Source organism: Ochotona curzoniae, unplaced genomic scaffold (genome assembly GCF_017591425.1).
Source record: "Ochotona curzoniae isolate NIBS_2020 unplaced genomic scaffold, NIBS_Ocur_1.0 contig_2754, whole genome shotgun sequence".
In the NCBI taxonomy this organism is placed as follows: domain Eukaryota; kingdom Metazoa; phylum Chordata; class Mammalia; order Lagomorpha; family Ochotonidae; genus Ochotona; species Ochotona curzoniae.
The window spans coordinates 33,540,841-33,558,447 of record NW_024465582.1 but is presented as its reverse complement, the minus strand read 5'-3'; the positions used below and the strand labels follow the sequence as shown (position 1 = coordinate 33,558,447).

At 39.7% G+C, this 17,607-nt stretch overlaps 1 protein-coding gene across 8 annotated transcripts in view; it reads right to left on the bottom strand.

The window, feature by feature from the left end:
* Positions 1-17,607, bottom strand: part of ERBIN (erbb2 interacting protein) — a 108,287-nt gene that overhangs the window by 36,713 nt on the left and 53,967 nt on the right. For all 8 annotated transcript variants that reach the window (XM_040977618.1, XM_040977616.1, XM_040977620.1 and 5 more), the window contains 8 exons: positions 17,491-17,547; positions 16,311-16,374; positions 13,902-13,976; positions 12,126-12,270; positions 10,591-10,663; positions 9,959-10,088; positions 9,269-9,384; positions 7,470-7,539 (listed from right to left, as the gene is read on the bottom strand). In XM_040977618.1, the coding sequence (XP_040833552.1) occupies positions 7,470-7,539; positions 9,269-9,384; positions 9,959-10,088; positions 10,591-10,663; positions 12,126-12,270; positions 13,902-13,976; positions 16,311-16,374; positions 17,491-17,547 (730 nt within the window). The remainder of the gene's footprint in view (positions 1-7,469; positions 7,540-9,268; positions 9,385-9,958; positions 10,089-10,590; positions 10,664-12,125; positions 12,271-13,901; positions 13,977-16,310; positions 16,375-17,490; positions 17,548-17,607) is intronic.

The following is a 17,607-nucleotide window of genomic DNA, read 5'->3' as shown; positions in this document are numbered from 1 at the left end:
TACAGACTGGGAATCTGTAATCCAAAAATCCAAAATGCCCCCCAAATCTGAACCTCTAGTAGCACCACAGTTTCACCAACTGAGATTTCCGTATCTGACCTCACCAGTTTGAATAAAGCAAAAATGCAGGTACACCAAAAACAGTGATTAAAACTGCTTTCCAGGTAGATAATGAACATACATGAATTTTATGCTCAGACTTGTATCCTATCCCCAGAATATTTCACTATGTTCATGCAAAAAACCCCAAACCCCTAGTACTGGTCTCAAGCATTTAGAGAAGATAAATTCAATCTCTATTCTTCACTCTTTATAAAAATTTTTTTCCTGGGCCCGGCGCCGTGGCCTAGCAGCTAAAGTCCCTCGCCTTGAACGCGCCGGGATCCCATATGGGTGCCAGTTCTAATCCCGGCAGCTCCACTTTCCATCCAGCTCCCTGCTTGTGGCCTGGGAAAGCAGTCAGGACGACCCAAAGCTTTGGGACTCTGCACCCGTGTGAGAGACCCGGAAGAAGCTCCTGGATCCTGCCTTCGGATTGGCATAGCATCGGCCGTTGCGCTCACTAGAGGAGTGAATCATCAAACGGAAGATCTTCCTCTGTCTCTCCTCCTCTCTGTGTATCTGACTTTGTAATAAAAATAAATAAATGTTAAAAAAAAAAATAAAAAATTTTTTTCCCAAAGAAAGGAAGAGAACAAAAGAGAGAAAGAAAGACAAACACAGAAATACAGAACACCCAAGGATCTACCATCTGCGGGGTTACTTGCAAATGCCTGCCACAGCCAGGGCTGAGGGCGGGCCAGGCTGAAGGTGGGAGCCAAATCTCAATCTGTGTTTCCCAAGTGGGTGGCAGGGACCTAACCACTCCAGGCATTATCTCTGTCTCCCAGTGTCGAGTCCCGATCACAGCTAGGCCTCTAACAAACCATGCACCCTGACAAGGCATGCAGGCATGCCACGTAACTTCTTAGAACAAGGAGTCAATGCCTGTCCCGTGAAAAGGCTTGAAGCCGTTAAGTGCTAGAATACGAATAAAGGATTATTTGTTACGTTGTAGCTCAGAATGGAATCCACATGATAAAGGATTAAACAGTGCTGGTAAGGATGGAGGCATCTCTGCAGTCTAAGTCAGCGCTATCCAACTACACGTTACTGAACTATGTATCGCAGAACCACAATGTGAGGCAAAAGTGATAATCGGCGCTTTCTAGTAGCCTCATATCTTCAAAAGGCAAGAGATGAGATTTTGATAATGCATTAAATTTAATTTTAAATGTATTTAAATGTAATTAAACAGGTAAACCTACAATAACACTTACGAATGTTAATAATTCACTTTTGTTTACACAAAACTATTAAGTTGCAGTGTATATTTTATCCTTAGACCATACTCGGTTTTGACCAGTCTCATGACACTAGTGGCTGCTCTACTGGAAAGTGCAAGTTAAAATGACAGGGAAGATGACAGGGAAGGGGCTGTGGGAATAAAAGTAAAGCACGCAAACATCTGGATATTCAACAGTTTGGCAGTGAATCGAAATATACAGAAAACCACAACCATCAGACACTTTTTGTTGAGCTAAAGAATCTACTACGGTGAGGAATGGAAAAATGTTTGAGGCAGAAGGTGGTTTTAGTCGGCTTGAACTTCAGACATTTAGGAAGCAATGTTAACTTGGCAATGATCCATATGAATATGAAAGTCAGACACAGATACTGCTAGGAATAATGAGAGAACATATTTTTGGGGGGGTTCAGGGGAAAGTATAAGTAAACAAGAGCAGAGCCTAGAATACATGAAGAGCTCCAACCAATAAGACACTGGTCAAAGTAGTGCCTGGAAAGCATACTGGAGTAACAGGGGACAACCAGGAGAGCAAAACTGACAGCAAAGCAGCTCTCCCTTCAGTTACCACCATAAGCCTTGCAGTTACACTGTCAGTCCCTGGAGTTCTCAACATTCTCTGCATCGTCTGCTCTTGCCTTTGCCTTCATTCTTGCTGTATACTCTATCTTATTTCAAGCACAGTCAATGACCAAGATCTGATGCATCTTTCTCTTGTAGATTGGCATGACAAAGCTGTAGCTCAAAGTCATTTCAATTTTGTCCTCTCAATGCTACATAACTGATAAGTACAACCACAAAAGAAAACCAGTAATACTTCCATAGAGTACTAAACTCATTCTACATTTCTTAAATTTTATTCTGAATACTTTAAGAAATATTCCCCAAAATAATTCATAAGCAGCTACAAGCATGCAAAATGCTACACTAATTATAGCACCACTGCCAAATAGCTTCTTCTCAACGGTCTCTATGCTTTCTTATGTTACGAGATCCCTGCTTAACTTGGCCCTAAACACTATTTTATCTGTATTCCACATCTGTTCCTTGTCATCAGACCAAGAACACAGTAGTCAAATCACATGGCTCAATTCAGTCACCTAGTTATTTCTTAAACAACTTCAATTTAATTTTCAAAGTATACATCTAGAATTACTTCAGCCTAGTTAATTTAAGTTAAAAAAAGTTGCCAAATATAATGAATATCTTTCGTATTTCATCGGACATCTCAGAAGCATTTGCAGCTTTGGTTACACATCTATGGCTGCTCTCTTCAAGTGCACTAATCCAGCTGCCACTTAAATGTTATCCTCAAGATACGTCCATCCCTAACATTTCAAAAGTTTTTCACACTATCACTACCGATAAAATAATAAAAGCTATTAAACTATTCTCCAGTAGAAGTTATTAAGACAACGGGGCCAGGACCAGTGCTGTGGCACATTAAAGCACTGCCTTTAACGCTGGCAGCCTGGAAAGTGCTGGTTCAGGTCCCTGCCATTCCACCTCATCTAGCTATTTGCTAACGCACCTGGGAAAAGCATCAGAGGTTGCTCCAAGTGCTTGGTCAAAGACCTGGTTGGAGTTCCAGGCTCCTGACTGTGGCATGGCCCAGCCCTGGCCAGTGCAGCCATTTTCCTCCTAACTCTGCTTTTCAATTGAAATTTAAAAAAATATATGTTTAATGGAGTCAACATTTTCGCATAAATTATTTCTTTTCCCGTGATTCCCTTTCTTGCTAATGACAGATTTCAGTCACCCAAGCCAATTTTCTGACACTCATCTTTCTTTCACTCTTTCTTGTCATATACACGCATCATTCATATGCTTCATTGATGAGACCTTTTAACTGATTATACCAATACCTGCTCTTTCCTGGCCCTGTATATCATTATGTTAGATCAAGCCAACATTTTCTGCCTCTTGTAGTATTGGCAACATCCTACAATTCACACCTGCCTTCATGCTTGGGCACTACTTCTCTTCTATTAAGCGCATCTTTCACACTACAGCCAAATGCCTTTCAAAAACATCAATCTGGGCCCGGCACGGTGGCGCAGAGGACCTGGTTAAGGTCCTCGCCTTGCACACCCAGGATCCCATATGGGTGCCGGTTCTATCTCGGCAGCCCCGCTTCCCTTCCAGCTCCCTGCTTGTGGCCCGGGAAAGCAGTTGAGGACGGCCCAAAGCTTTGGGACCCTGGACCTGCATGGGAGACCTGGAAGAGTCTCCTGGCTTCGGATCGGCATAGCATTGGCTGTTGCGCTCACTTGGGGAGTGAATCATCGGACGGAAGATCTTCCTCTCTGTCTCTCCTCCTCTCTGTATATCCACCTTTCCAATAAAAACAAAAATAAAACAAAAAACAAAAACAAAACAAAAACAAAAACATCAATCTGATCAACACTTTGCATGTTCAATTTTGAGACTGGTTCCCACAGCCTACAATTATCATAACAATTACTTCTTCCTCTTATTCTAACAGCAGATATAACTAACTGAGCACACACATACATTTTATACATGTTGCTCTGATGTAACTGTCAACGGAGGCCCGGGTCTCTGCAATCACAATGACCCATGTGTAGAGCTGCACTGCAGATAACTGCTCAAGCTCAGGGTGTTCCTCCTAGTTCAAGCACTGCGGCCCTTTGTTCCAGTCTTCCTTCCCTTTCAGAGACAGTCAGGCATCGACTGCAGGAATTTCCTGATCTGAAGTATATGTCCCAGTTATCTGGGAATCTCAAAGTCTAATCCTAGTTTTTTTAATATACTATATTACATTAAACTGTCTTTCTAAATACCACTGTTTCCTTCATCTCACATGGGTAGGCACACAGTAGTAATTCAAGAAATGGTGAGAATCACAAAATGAATAAAGAATAAATTAATAATTCTTCTACTTATGCCTCCAGAGACTCAAGTTACTATATATACTGTAGAGACTGAGACATTTTCATAATTCATAATCAAACTTCCTCTGCATATTTTCAACTCCACACTTTGCATTTTTACAGGAAAATTAAGGTTTCCTACTAATAATGGTCATCAGTCATATCTGGAATGTTTTACTAAATACTTTTTTGAGAAAGAGCTTACCAATTTCTGGTCTAACATAATTACCAAGAGGAAAATGGGGGGAAAATGAAAGAACACCAAATCAGAAGAAATTACAGCACAATTTCACTAACATGAGCCAGGCAGCCTAATTTGGCACCTTTAATCTGTCCACAGGAGCGTTAAAAATAAAAAAATCTTTATTTTAAAAAAGTGTTATTGTACCAATTTAGTCTGGAAGTTTCTCAAGACCAGGACCTAAGCTTCTTTCACACTTTAGTTAAAAAATGGCTTAAAGGGGCTGACACAGTGAAGTAGCAAAGTAATCTTCCATCTGCGATCGCAGCATCCCACATGGGCACTGGTTCAGGTCCCAGCTGGTTCACTGCTGATCACCTGGGAAAGCAGTGGAGGACAGCCAGAAGCCTTCCGGGCCTCGGCCCTGTGGGGGCTTCAGAAGAAGCCCCTGCTTTGGATTTTAGACCAGCTCAGCTTCTGCTGTTGCAGTGACTTGGGGAGTGAACTATTGATGGAAGTGTGTTCTCTTGTTCCTGGCTCCCATCTCTCCTTTGGTCAATGTGCCTTTCACAGTATATATATATATAAATCTTAAAAAGAAAATGGCTTAAAATAGGTACGTAACAAAGGTTTTCTGAAATGAGTTATAAAATTGCAAGTTTAAATCTTACATAGCAGAAGTAAGAAAGAATGCAACAAATAATATATCCTAATCACCAGAGTTTACATTTTAATTATAAAGCAAATATCATTATTTTAATATTTCTTACCAAATTTACAAACTAGTTTACACAAAATTACATGAGTTAATACTAGTCTGATTTACAACTATTCATTGAGATCAATTTAACATCTTTAGGGAATCAGTATCAGTTAGGTGAAAAAGATGCCTCAGTAAAAGACTGGAGAATTCTCAAATACAGATAAATGGGTTTCTTTACCATGGCAATAACTCAGTAATCCAAAAGAACTATATGAGAGTTTCTAAGCAAATGTGGATATCCATCTTAGTGAAAATACATATCCTTAGACAAATACAGTTGCTCAAATTTTGTACATTTTATTTTGAAAAAGTCATCAAGAATTCTTGCACATGACAGGAATGTAAATTAGTAATCACTAAGAAAAACAATATGCAAATTTTAAAAAATGAAATAGAACTCCCATGTGATTTAGCAATTCCAATACTGAAAGTTTATCCAAAGGCAATGTATATTAAAGAGCTACCTAGACTCTCATACTCGATGCAGCATTAATAACTATCAAACAATAAATGGATAAAGAAATGTGTGTGTGTATACACATATATGTGGGTATGCAGTGAAATATCAAGTCTTTAAGAAGATGGAAATCATGTAATTTGCAACACAGTGGATAGACCTACAGGACATTAAGTGAAACAATCCAGGAAAAGAAAGCCAAATATTCCATCATCTTATTTATATGTGGATTCTAATAAAGGTGATTTCACAGAAACATTAAGTACAATGGCAGCTACCAGGAGTTGGTGTGGAATGAAGGGTAAACTAGGGCATGTTGGTGAAAGGGTAGAACATTTCTACTATACTGAATGTTAAAGCTCAAGAGAGCTCTTATGCAGCAAGGTGACTATACAGGTTAACTGCTGAGAGTATATTTAAAATTTGTTCCACCACAAAAAGTGACAAATATGAGACTGCTATTAAAATTTGAGGGCTATCAAATATGATTTGCTAATCTACGTATTTTTAACAGATTTAGAAGAAATGAAGATTTAGATCGACTTTACAAAAACTACTTTCTAAGACTTTCATTACAAATAAGAGAGATCTCAAATGATTTCCGGAAAAATGTAATCAAAAGAGGAAAAGAAAAAATTTAAACCTTACATCTCAATATAAATTCCATCAAATTCAAGACATATTACTTTTGCAAGTGATGAAAATAACCAGCCATTTAGTGCATCTCTAAGGAAATGAGTAATAGAAATGTAACCATGTTAATACAGCTACTGAAGAAAAATGTGTCAGGAGGAAGTTCCCTTCCACACGGGTCCCAAGAGAACCCTCACAACGCTGCTGGCCCGACGTGAGCGCCTGGAGCCCTGTTGCAGTGGAGGACGCTCGACTCTGCCGAGGCACTTTATCATCAACAGCTTCTACATCTCAAAATCCTCTCCAACAGTCGATGCATCATTTTTTTGGCCATCTAAGCGTCAGCAGCTTCCGATGACTCTGCCCTTAACCGGGCTGCTCTGGCATGGACTCAGCCCCCTCCACCTCCTGCTAGGACCGCTACGACCCGGCTTTGTCCCAAGCATAGTACTGGCAAAGCGCTATTTCTCTGTTAGAATTCTTCCAAGAAATGCACTAGAATCTTGATATCACTTGTTCAGAAATTCCATTGAAAGCTTTGTTCTTTGTCTGCAACTGGAGAGAAAGCTTTGACACCAAGAACTGCTCCACTTCAATTTTTCAGTCAGAATTGTTGAAACCAAGACAACTGAGCTATATATGGCATTGGTATACTTGTTTCTTCTGTTAACTGTTAACTATTGATCTCTTTCCATTACAGCACAAAACTAACTTGTTCCTCATAAATTGATATGGGTGGTCTGTCATTACAGTACTGTCTAATCTCTACCTAGAACAAGCTACCCATTTCTACACGGATTTCTTCCTCTACGACACTGTCCCCAGACATTTTTCGTAGAGCATCAACAATTCACACTTCTTCCACCCAGCCTTGACCATCAATTTCAAGTCTGTCATTGCTTCAATTTTATCACAATTCATGTCTTGTCCTATTAGTGCCTCAAACCAGATCCTGTTCAGCTATGTTATAAAAAACTAGTGTGAGTTTATTTCAGAGCAAAAAAGAAAAAAATTGAAGTTTGTGTAGAGTTTTTTTCAGAATACATGTTTTCCATGAATTCTCTGAAGATCTTTCACACATAACACAGCAATATGTACCAGTGTGCAGCTGCTCTTACACGACCCAACATAAATTACGGTGCCCAATTACATAACACAAATGGAATTAAAGTAATTTACAAAATCAGAATACCCACCTGATTATCTGAGAGCCACATAGCAGTTAACTGCTGTAGTTTTGTAAAGCTAAAGGGCAAATTCTTTAACCTGCAGGAAAATAAAAAAAAAATAGTAATGAATTGTAAAATCAATGGGAGCTAAATCTAATTAGTGGTCTAAATAAAGCTACAAAGTTGCATTTGAAACTGGGATAAAAAAAAGAGAGAGAGAGAAGAAAAGTCCGATATAAGCATTTATATGGATATAAGACAAAATAGAATCTACTCTTAAAATCTAATTTCACCAAAGAAATCTTCATTCAAACCAATCCAGTGGGCATGAAAATGTGACTTGCTCCTGGCTTCTGGTAAAGTAAGTACATGGCCAAAGCCTTGGGACCCTGCACTCACATGAAGACCCAGAAGCTCCAGCCATTGCAGCCATTTGCCATTTGGAGAACTAACCAGTGGTCTGAGGATCTTTCTGTCTTTCCTTCTCACCATAAATCTGATGTGCCTTTTCATTATGAATACATATATTCTTAAAAAAAAGAAAGAAAGAAAGTGCTCTTATCTTAGAGAAAGACAAGAAGGCATTAGGGTGTCTTGTAAATGGTTTTAGCTCTTGGTTTGTATTCAGAGGGAACAAACTGTTACAAAAAGCACTCTCAGGGACCATTATACACATCGTACTGCTCTGCATTTATCTGAGCTAGTACTTACAGAAACAAAGACTATTCTAAGACAAGGAGTAAAAACAAAATAACAAATAATCATCTAACGCTAAATTAAACAGTACTCTATTTAATACCTTGTACCTATAGTCTTCAGTGTGTATCAACACAATTTGTCAGTAAGAAGTATAAACAAAAATTTATCAGTAAGAAAACAGCGGCTTCTTAAAGTAATATTTAGCAGTCAAAATACTGCAGTAAGAAAACTTGGTTTAAATGAAAACTCTACCATGCAAGCTATGGGAGTCCTGAATTTCTCCTAGGTAACGTGGGCATACCTGCTGTATTATTAAATAGCGTCGTTTTGAAGACTTGGTTAAGAGACTATAAAAATACAAAGGAGAAACACTAGACAAATACAGTTGTGTCATCACCAGTTATTCCTATGGAAGAAGTATGTGTTCCATTAGTACCTTACAGTATTGTTTAATTTAGCATCCCTGGCCATCATTTTGCTCTCTACGTGGTTTTGCTTTGCTGCCTAAACTACGTGAGTGAGAAGTAAAAGCAATGGGTTAGATGCAAAAGCTACTTTTTGAAGATTATACTTTTTTCTTGCATAAAAAAGACCATTATGTGGAGAGAATAAGTTTTAATACTAAGTGTACCTAAACGAACAGTGACAACTATAGTGTGATAATTCTCATCATATAAATTAGCTCATTCTACGAAACAAATGCATATTTTAAAAGAATTGGGGTGGGCACGGTGGTGGAACAGGATAATCCTCTTGCTGTGGTGTCAGGTTCCATATGTACAGTGTGTCTAGTCCTGGCTGCTCCACTTCTGACCCAGTTCCCTGCTAGCGGCCTGGGAGAGCAGCACAGGATGGCCCAGCGTCCTGGGTCCCTGCACCCACGTGCTCCAGAGCTCCTGGCTCACAGCCTCAGATCATCACATCTCTGGCTTTTGTAACCAATTGGGGAACGAACCAGCAGATCAAAGACTTATGTCTGTCTCTCTGTTTCACGTTTTCAAGGAAAATAAATCTTAATAACAAAAAAAAAAAAGGCATAAACTATTCTGTCACAAATCACAGTTAACTTTTATTTCACTGTATCAATGTTTTCTATAAAGCTATGGATAAATATAGAATGAACAAACCTATTGTCACTTAAATTAATGACTTTTAATTTCTGCATATCACCCATTTCCTCTGGAAGTAGCTCAAGTTTATTAGAATGGAGAAACAACACAGTTATATTTTTCCAGTTTCCAATCTGAAAAGGAAAAGACAAATTAGCAGGTCAAAAATTTCATTTATAGGGTTAATCAACACATGAATCATATCATTTTTGGAAACCATTAAAATACTCTTCATATTTATATAAACAATAATGCTATTCCTCCCTTTCTTAATGGTTAGTTTTCAACTACAAAGGAAAGTATGTCTTTTTTCCAAATCGACATAACTTGTTATACTTTTAAGATAAAATAATTTAGAAGAAAACAAATGAGCCGTTCCCCACCCGCAGGTCCGTTCCCCACCCGCAGGTGCGTTCCCCACCCGCAGGTGCGAGGCAGCTGGGAAGCTGGGTGTGGCTTTTCCCCGTTGTCTGCTCCCTATCCCCCAGATACAGAAAGAGGGAAAAGAAAATGTGGAAACAAAGGTCTCGCCCATTTTCCCCCAATCCTAGATCCTTCCCACCCTAACCAACTACGTAAGCATCACCAAAAATAAAACCTAAAGGAAAAAAAAAGCAAGAACTAGATTACATCATATAAGATAGCCTATAATAAAGATAATTAGAAAAAAGGAAAGCTAAAAATCCAAAACAAACGTAAGCTCTCTACCTCCGGGGGTAACTGCTGTAAGTAATTGTGATCTGCAGCAAAAGTTCTCATGTTAGTGAGCTGTCCAATAGACGAAGGCAAAGCTTCAACTTCATTGAAACTACAATCCAGTTCTTCTATTGATATCAACCTGTAATTGAAAACAGAATACACACATTACAAAAAATGTTTCCTTTATATATCCTAAAATATGAGAACATATAAACAAACATCTGAACTTGACTAACCTAGTGAAATTTAACAGACCTATACTTCACCAAATACAGGCTAGGGCCAGCAATGTGTTATTCTAGGAGGGTTAGCCCTCCGCCATCCCACAGGAGTGCCATTTTGAGTCCTGGCCACTCTTCCTACTACGGCTTCCTGCTAATGTACCTGGGAAGCGAGTGGCACATGGTCTGAGTAACAGGGCGGAGTTCCTGCTTCCTTGGGTCAGCCTGAGGCAGTCCTGGCTGCTGTGCCCAATAGGGGAGTAAATCAGCAGATATATCCTTCTCTTAATCTCTCCTTCTGTCTCTGGCACTACACTTTTAAATAACTAAATCAAATACATAAACAATTATTCTATTTGTGGGATCTATATAAGCCATCCATGTGAATATCTGAATAAGCATGTTGAAATCAAAGCTTACCCTCCTATTGAGTCTGGTAAATACATTAACTGGTTTTCATCTATTTTGAGAGTTGTTACATTCTTCAATGAACCTATTGAGAGAAAACATGTAATTTTTCAGCTAAAACCACAAGCCTGATAGCAATTAATGTAAGACATTTTATTGATCTATAAATTATAAAGAATCATCTTAATCAACAAAATTGAGACACTATCCCCAAAACCATTCACTCTATACTTCCCTAAATTTATTTTCAATTTTCACTCACATTATCAACGAATACATTATAGAATTATTAACCACCACGGAAATGTGAGCTTCCTGGGAGTAAGGAGCTTTGGTCCTTGGTCTGTGCTGGTCGCTCTTGTAACCCTGCTCCTAAAAATATATACAGTATGGAGAACACATACAAGAAAAACTTGCTATCACAGAGGATCTAAAAAATGACTTAATGCAAGCAGTTCATATGGGTATGTGGAATATTCTATATATATTAAATACTAAAACAACAAAATACATTTTAATCTAAAAATATTTATCTAAATATATTTTAATCTAAAACCAAACTGATCAACCACCCCAGCCAAGTGCTGGCAGTGAAAATCAGGGCAAGTAGAGACGCGAAGGTGGAGTATGTCAGCCAGTGGGGTCTGAAGAGACTTCATCATGCCTGCAATGGCAAGATGGGCAGCAAGTCACAACAGCCGAACCATTGAAACCTCTTGAGAAGTGCCCTCCAAGCAAGGCCCCATCAGGGACCCTGGGATGCCTGGGGGGGGGGGGGGGGGGTGCGGCTACACACTTTCCTAATCAACTATGACCCTTTCAGCCCTAATCTACTATGTAAAGACCATCAAACAAACAAAAAGCCAAAATAAAGCTTTGATTAAATCAGGGTAGGGTAAAGCTTGGTGGGTTTGTGAAATATACCTTAGGTAAAATATCTAGGAAATCCAACAGAAGACAATGTTTTGATTTTAAGTAAAATATCATGAAGACGCCAGGATTAAAATGGCTGATCTTTCCATCAAACTAGTTCCATTCTGGGGGATCTGGGCTAGTAGTAAAGATGTTGCTGGGTAGAACACCTGCCTCTGACTCCTACTCCACCTTCCTACCTTGTAACAAATTTAGAAAATGGAGATCAGATGGAATAAAGTCTTGTACCTACTTTATTACAAATTACATTAGTTTAGGGCCTGGCGCAGTTGCCTAGTGGCTAAAGTCCTCGCATTGCACAAGCCAGGATCTAATATGGGCATCAGTCCATGTACCGGTGGCCCTGCTTCCCATGCTTCCCATCCAGCTCCCTGCTTGCAGCCTGGGAAAGCAGTCGAGGATGGCCCAGAATCTTGGAACCCTGCACCTAATGTGGGAGACCTGGAAGAGATTCCTCCCTGGCTTTGGATGGGCGCAGCTCTGGCCGTTGTGGTCGCTTGGGCAGTGAATCAGCAGATGGAAGACCTTCCTCTCTGTCTCTCCTTCTCTCTGTAAATCCGACTTCTCAAAAACAATTTATAAAAGAATGACATGACTTTGAAGGCAATACTAACCAATCGTCTCAGGCAGTTGCTGAAGTGAATTGCTGGATAACAGGAGGTCCTGAAGGCTCTCACATGCAGAAATTCCTTCTTCAATCATTTCAATATTATTTTTTGAAACATCCAAATACGTGAGTTGTTTCAAACTACCAAGAAACTGTAAGAGATAAAGAAAATATAGTAACTGAATTAACATCAATCAAGCTGTAAAAAGTTGAGATATCCAGTCTAATATCAAGTTTTCACTCATAATTAAATGCTAATATGAGAAAAACTACTTAGAAAATGTTTCCAAATGCTAGCTGACAGAAGAGTCAGGCTGGCACAAAGGCCTAGCAAACTAAACCTCCGCTTGCAGTGCCAGCAAGCCATATGGGCACCAGTGCCAGCTGCCCCACCTATCTGGCTCCTACTCATGGCTTGAGAAAGCAACGGGGGAAGGCCCAAAGGTTTGGTCCTCCACCCATGTGGGAGACTCTGAAAAAGCTCCTGGCTCCTGGCTTCAAACTAGCTCAGACCTGGTGAATGAATCAGCAAATAGAACATCTGTCTCTACCCTTCTGTCAAAAATTCTTTCAAGTGAATAACTATTTTTTTTAAATAACAAAACAAGTCATAGAACTCTCATTCATTTCAACCTAGGGAGGGGCACCAGCTGCTTATGTCCTCTTGTGGGTATGGGAGTGTTTTTGTGGGGTCTTTAGATGTAGAAACATGTGATTTGTGAGCCTGTAAGACAGAAAGTCAATGGAAAACACTCAAAAGTTCACAATTTCCTGGGAAAACTGAATCTGCATAGAAATTCGGTAAATACATCTGATGACATGTTCCACGGCATCAAAAAACTACAAGAAAAGCCACTGTGGCATAGCGCATTAAGCCATTGCTTGGGAAACCCCTCCCGTGGCAGAGCACCCTGTTGTAGTACGGTTACTCCAGCTTCCCCTGCAGCTGCAGCTCACGCATTTGGGGGGGCAGCAAGCACCGCCCAGCGCCTGGGTTCCTGCTACTCCGGGGATGTAGCTGCCGATCTCAGCCCCCCGGCTCTGACCTGGCCTACCTGCAGCAGTTCTGAGCACCTGGGGAGTGGACACGTGAACAGAAGGCATCTCTCTGTCAGTCTGCCTTCCAAACACCTAAACTTTATTTTAAAACACACACTCCCATAGGGTGGCCATCGCAGCACAGCATGTCAGTTACTGCGGGGGCGGGAGGGGTGCCGACACCACACTGGAGTGCTGGTCCAGTCCTGGCTGCTCCATTTGTAATCAAGCGTCCTGCTGCTGAGACAGGGAAGGTGACGGCTCTGGGTCTGCGCCCCTGGCCCCGGCCTAGCTACTGCGGGCACGGGAGGGGTCTGCGCCCCTGGCCTCGGCCTAGCTACTGCGGGCACGGGAGGGGTCCGCGCCCCTGGCCTCGGCCTAGCTACTGCGGGCATGGGAGGGGTCCGCGCCCCTGGCCTCGGCCTAGCTACTGCGGGCACGGGAGGGGTCCGCGCCCCTGGCCTCGGCCTAGCTACTGCGGGCACGGGACGATAACTCGCTCTCTGTGACTTTTTCCCTTTTTTTGGCCTTTCAAATAAATAAACATTTAAAAAGGAACTATCTCACACTAAAGTTTCTAATGAGAATTTGGAGATTTCAATAAAAATGTGCTCTAATTTTTAAAAAGTATAATTTGCCTCTCCATAAAATTTCTTCCCTATTTAAAACTAATTTTGAAATACACAACTTGTAAAACTTAAAAGGAGAAACAGAAGTGAAGCCATTAAAAATTTCATACACATACCCCTGGAATAAAACTCAGTCTGTTACCATCCATCCAGAATTCTTTCAATCCACTTAGTTGCTCAAGAACTTCAGGCTGTTTGGACAGAGGAGGAAGCCCAATTAATTTACATGAATGCCTCGAATTGGCAACAGAAGCTCTGGGAATCTCTAACAAGCTTGGTTTCAATACATCCAATAAAAGGGTAGTGGGTAAGCAAAGCCAGAATATAAGCCTTCCCATTCATCGTAATTATAAATAACAGCATTAAGTAAGAAAGCAAATCTAGACATTTAATAAAAGCAGATTACATTAAACTCATATAAGCTTAAATTACACAACAGGGTTAAATATTTCTGCAATTAATTTATGTAAAGATTTATTTATTTTTATTTATTTATTTTTATTTTTTATTTATTTATTTATTTTTATTTATTTATATTATTTTATTTTTATTGGATGGAAGATCTTCCATCCAATGGTTCACTCCCCAAGTGACCATAACGGCTGGAGCAGAGCCAATCCGAAGCCAGGAGCCAGGAGCTCTTCTGGGTCTCCCACACAGGTGTAGGGTCCTAAAGCTTTGGGCCGTCTTTGACTGCTTTCCCAGGCCACAAGAGGGAGCTGGATGGAAAGTAGGGCTGCTGTGATTAGATCCGGTGACCATATGGGAATCCCAGAGCATTCAAACTGAGGACTTTAACTACTATGCTATCATACCGGGCCCTATGCAATTAATTTTTTAAAAGTCTCACAACTAGCAAATATACAAGAAATATATTCTCATTTATTATCAAAAAATGAAAAAATGTATCTTTTAAAAATATTAGGAAAATAGTGGCCGGTGTGATAGCCTAGTGGCTGAAGTCTTGTACGTGCCAGCATCCCCTATTGGCACTGGTTCTAATGTTGGCAGCCCCACTCCCATTCCAGCTCCCTGCTTGAGGCCTGGGAAAGCAATTGAGGACAGCCTAAAGCGCTGGGACCCTGTACCCATGCGGGAGACCCAGAATAGGTTCCAGGCTCCTGGCTTTGGATAGGTGCAGCTCCAGCCATTGTGATTGCTTGGGGAATGAATCAGCAGACAGAAGATCTTCCTGTCTGTCTCTCCTCTGTGTATCCGACTTTCCAATAAAAATGAATAAATCTTAAAAAAAAAATAGAAAAATAAATCAGAAAGACATTTCTTGGTGACATTTATAAAAAATAAAAGCCACACACATTTGGAATGTCCAATCACAGGGAAAGGCAGAACCACATGATAACAATACAAGCAATACAATCTCTAAGCATCAGAAGACTGTTAATAATAACTAAAAATTAATCCAAGTGTTTCGGTAAAATGTTGGAAGTCAGGCAAAATTCTCCCTTTTGGTATGCCTTCAGGGTGAAGATCCAAATGACTCCAAGCTAGTATCTGTCCCGGAACAAACCCACGGCAGTCAACAGTCACGGAGATGCAACAGGCCACCCTCTGTCCAGCCACCACAGCAACAGGAACGTTTATGATCAGATTGATGATCAACACACAACTACAGGTAGGAATTCCAGAAATACCTTGGATTAAAAGGAACTTTTTTTTGGTGCTTTATTGTACTTCTATCAATAAGTTATTCAAAAGTTGTGTAACTTTGGAAGGCTAAATTGGTAGAAAAGTTGTGACTCTGAAAGCTTGCTAGATTCATCAAATTAGCAATTACTGAAACTTTGTACATAAAATGGAATAGAACAATGTATAAAACAAATATTGAAAAAAGTACAATAGTAATAATTTAGGAAGCAAAGAATGTAGTTTATACCGTGCAATAAAATTCCCCAAACACACCCAACTCAACAAACTGCTTGCATAGTCCTATCCTTATGTACTCTCATCATCCACTCAGCACACAGAACATAAGCACAGTAAGACATCGCACTCAATGGCTCCATCAGCTGTGAAGTATCGTACCACGGAATGAATTAGGCCATGTCACAGGGAGCTATTCTGAATGGGCTCTGTTTTATCTACGCTGAAATCCAGACTGATTATTTTTCAACTGGAAACCCCCAAAATGTCTACTTCTAATGCTAAAAAAACAATTAGGTGTCTCTTTCATAGACACCTCGTTAATTTAACATTTCATCACCATTTCTGCTATATTTTGCTGCCTAGTTTTTCTGTCTGCATTTCTGGTTAAGAACTTCGCAATCCTCTCTTTAATACAGCATCCTTTCATCCAATTCTTATGAGAAATATGAGGAGGTATCTTATAAAGTTTGTGAAAAATGAAATTAGAAAATAATCATGTATGGATTTAAAAAAACTCACAGACCAGACAGAAAAATTATATTTGAATTCCATTTCCACGAACTTTCTGAAGTGCTTTCATATCATAATGTTCACATTTGTCCTCAATTAAATATAAACCTAAACTGGATTGATCAACTTACCACTTCTGTGAATTCATTACTTCCTAAATCCAGTCTTTCCAGCTGGGTCAGTCTATTCATAGTTCTATGTACAATGAAGAAAAATCAAAGAATTAATTATATAGCAATATAAATCACAAAGAAGCTTTAAAGTTTCATAGCTTAAAACATTCTTTTGTACTATATAATAATAATAAGACTATATGAAAGCTTTCACATATAAATTCAAAATATAAAAGCATTCATTTTCTAAGAACAGTAAGAAAAGCTGAATTCAATTTCTAGACAAAATTAACTGGCAATTATCCCTTATTTCAGGTTTCTCTTTAGCCTTTGCATTTTTATTGGTAAGTAGCTGGGACAGTGGATACTCTGAGGTGGATTATGTCAGCCAGTGGACCTTGGAAAGATTTCCTCATCCTTAGAGCAATGAAAGCTTCCTAACTCAGAGAAAACAGAATCAATATCTTCACCTTTTGACCCATCAATTTCTTTCTCTTTTTTAAAAAGTTTTATTTATTTATTTATTTATTTTTTATTGGGAAGTCAGAATTACAGAGAGGGAGAAACAGAGAAAGATCTTCCATCTACTGGCTCAATCCCCAAGTATCCCAAATTGCTGGGAAAAACCCGATTCAAAGCCAGGTTCCAAGAGATTCTTCTGGGTCTCCCATGCAGGTGCAGGGCCCCAAGGCTTTGGGCCATCCTTGACTGCTTCCCCAGGCTACAGGCAGGGAGTTGGATGGGAAGTGGGGCTGCCGGGACTCGAACTGGCGTCCATATGGGATGCTGGTGCTGCCAGGCAGAGGATTAGCCGGTAGAGCCATGGTGTTGGCCCGAGGCATGGCTCCTTGATGTTACCTTAATATGAAGGGATTATTTACCCAATTTCTAATATGCATTATACTAGAAAACCTGTTACTAAGTTATCAGGCTCCATAGAAAGAGCGTATGAACTGCTCTAACAGGATCTCTATTTGGGACTCGGGTGGGGAGAGGGCATATTCTATTGATTTTCATGAGAGAAAAGCCTATCTAATTGACAGCTATGGAATTACTTTTAATGCAATACGATATTACACACCAACAATAGATAGATCCATTTTTAATAATTAACACTATTGATTGTAATAAAATGACAGCAAATGTTAGTTCTTACAAATGACTGGTGGTCACATTTCAGATCATAAACTTTACTTACTTAGGCAACATTTTCAACTGGTTTTCTCTGAGTTCTAATATCTGGAGTTTAGTTAATCTGAAAAAAAATCAAATATCTATGACAAAGACAAGGTATTGACAAAGCACAAATTAATTT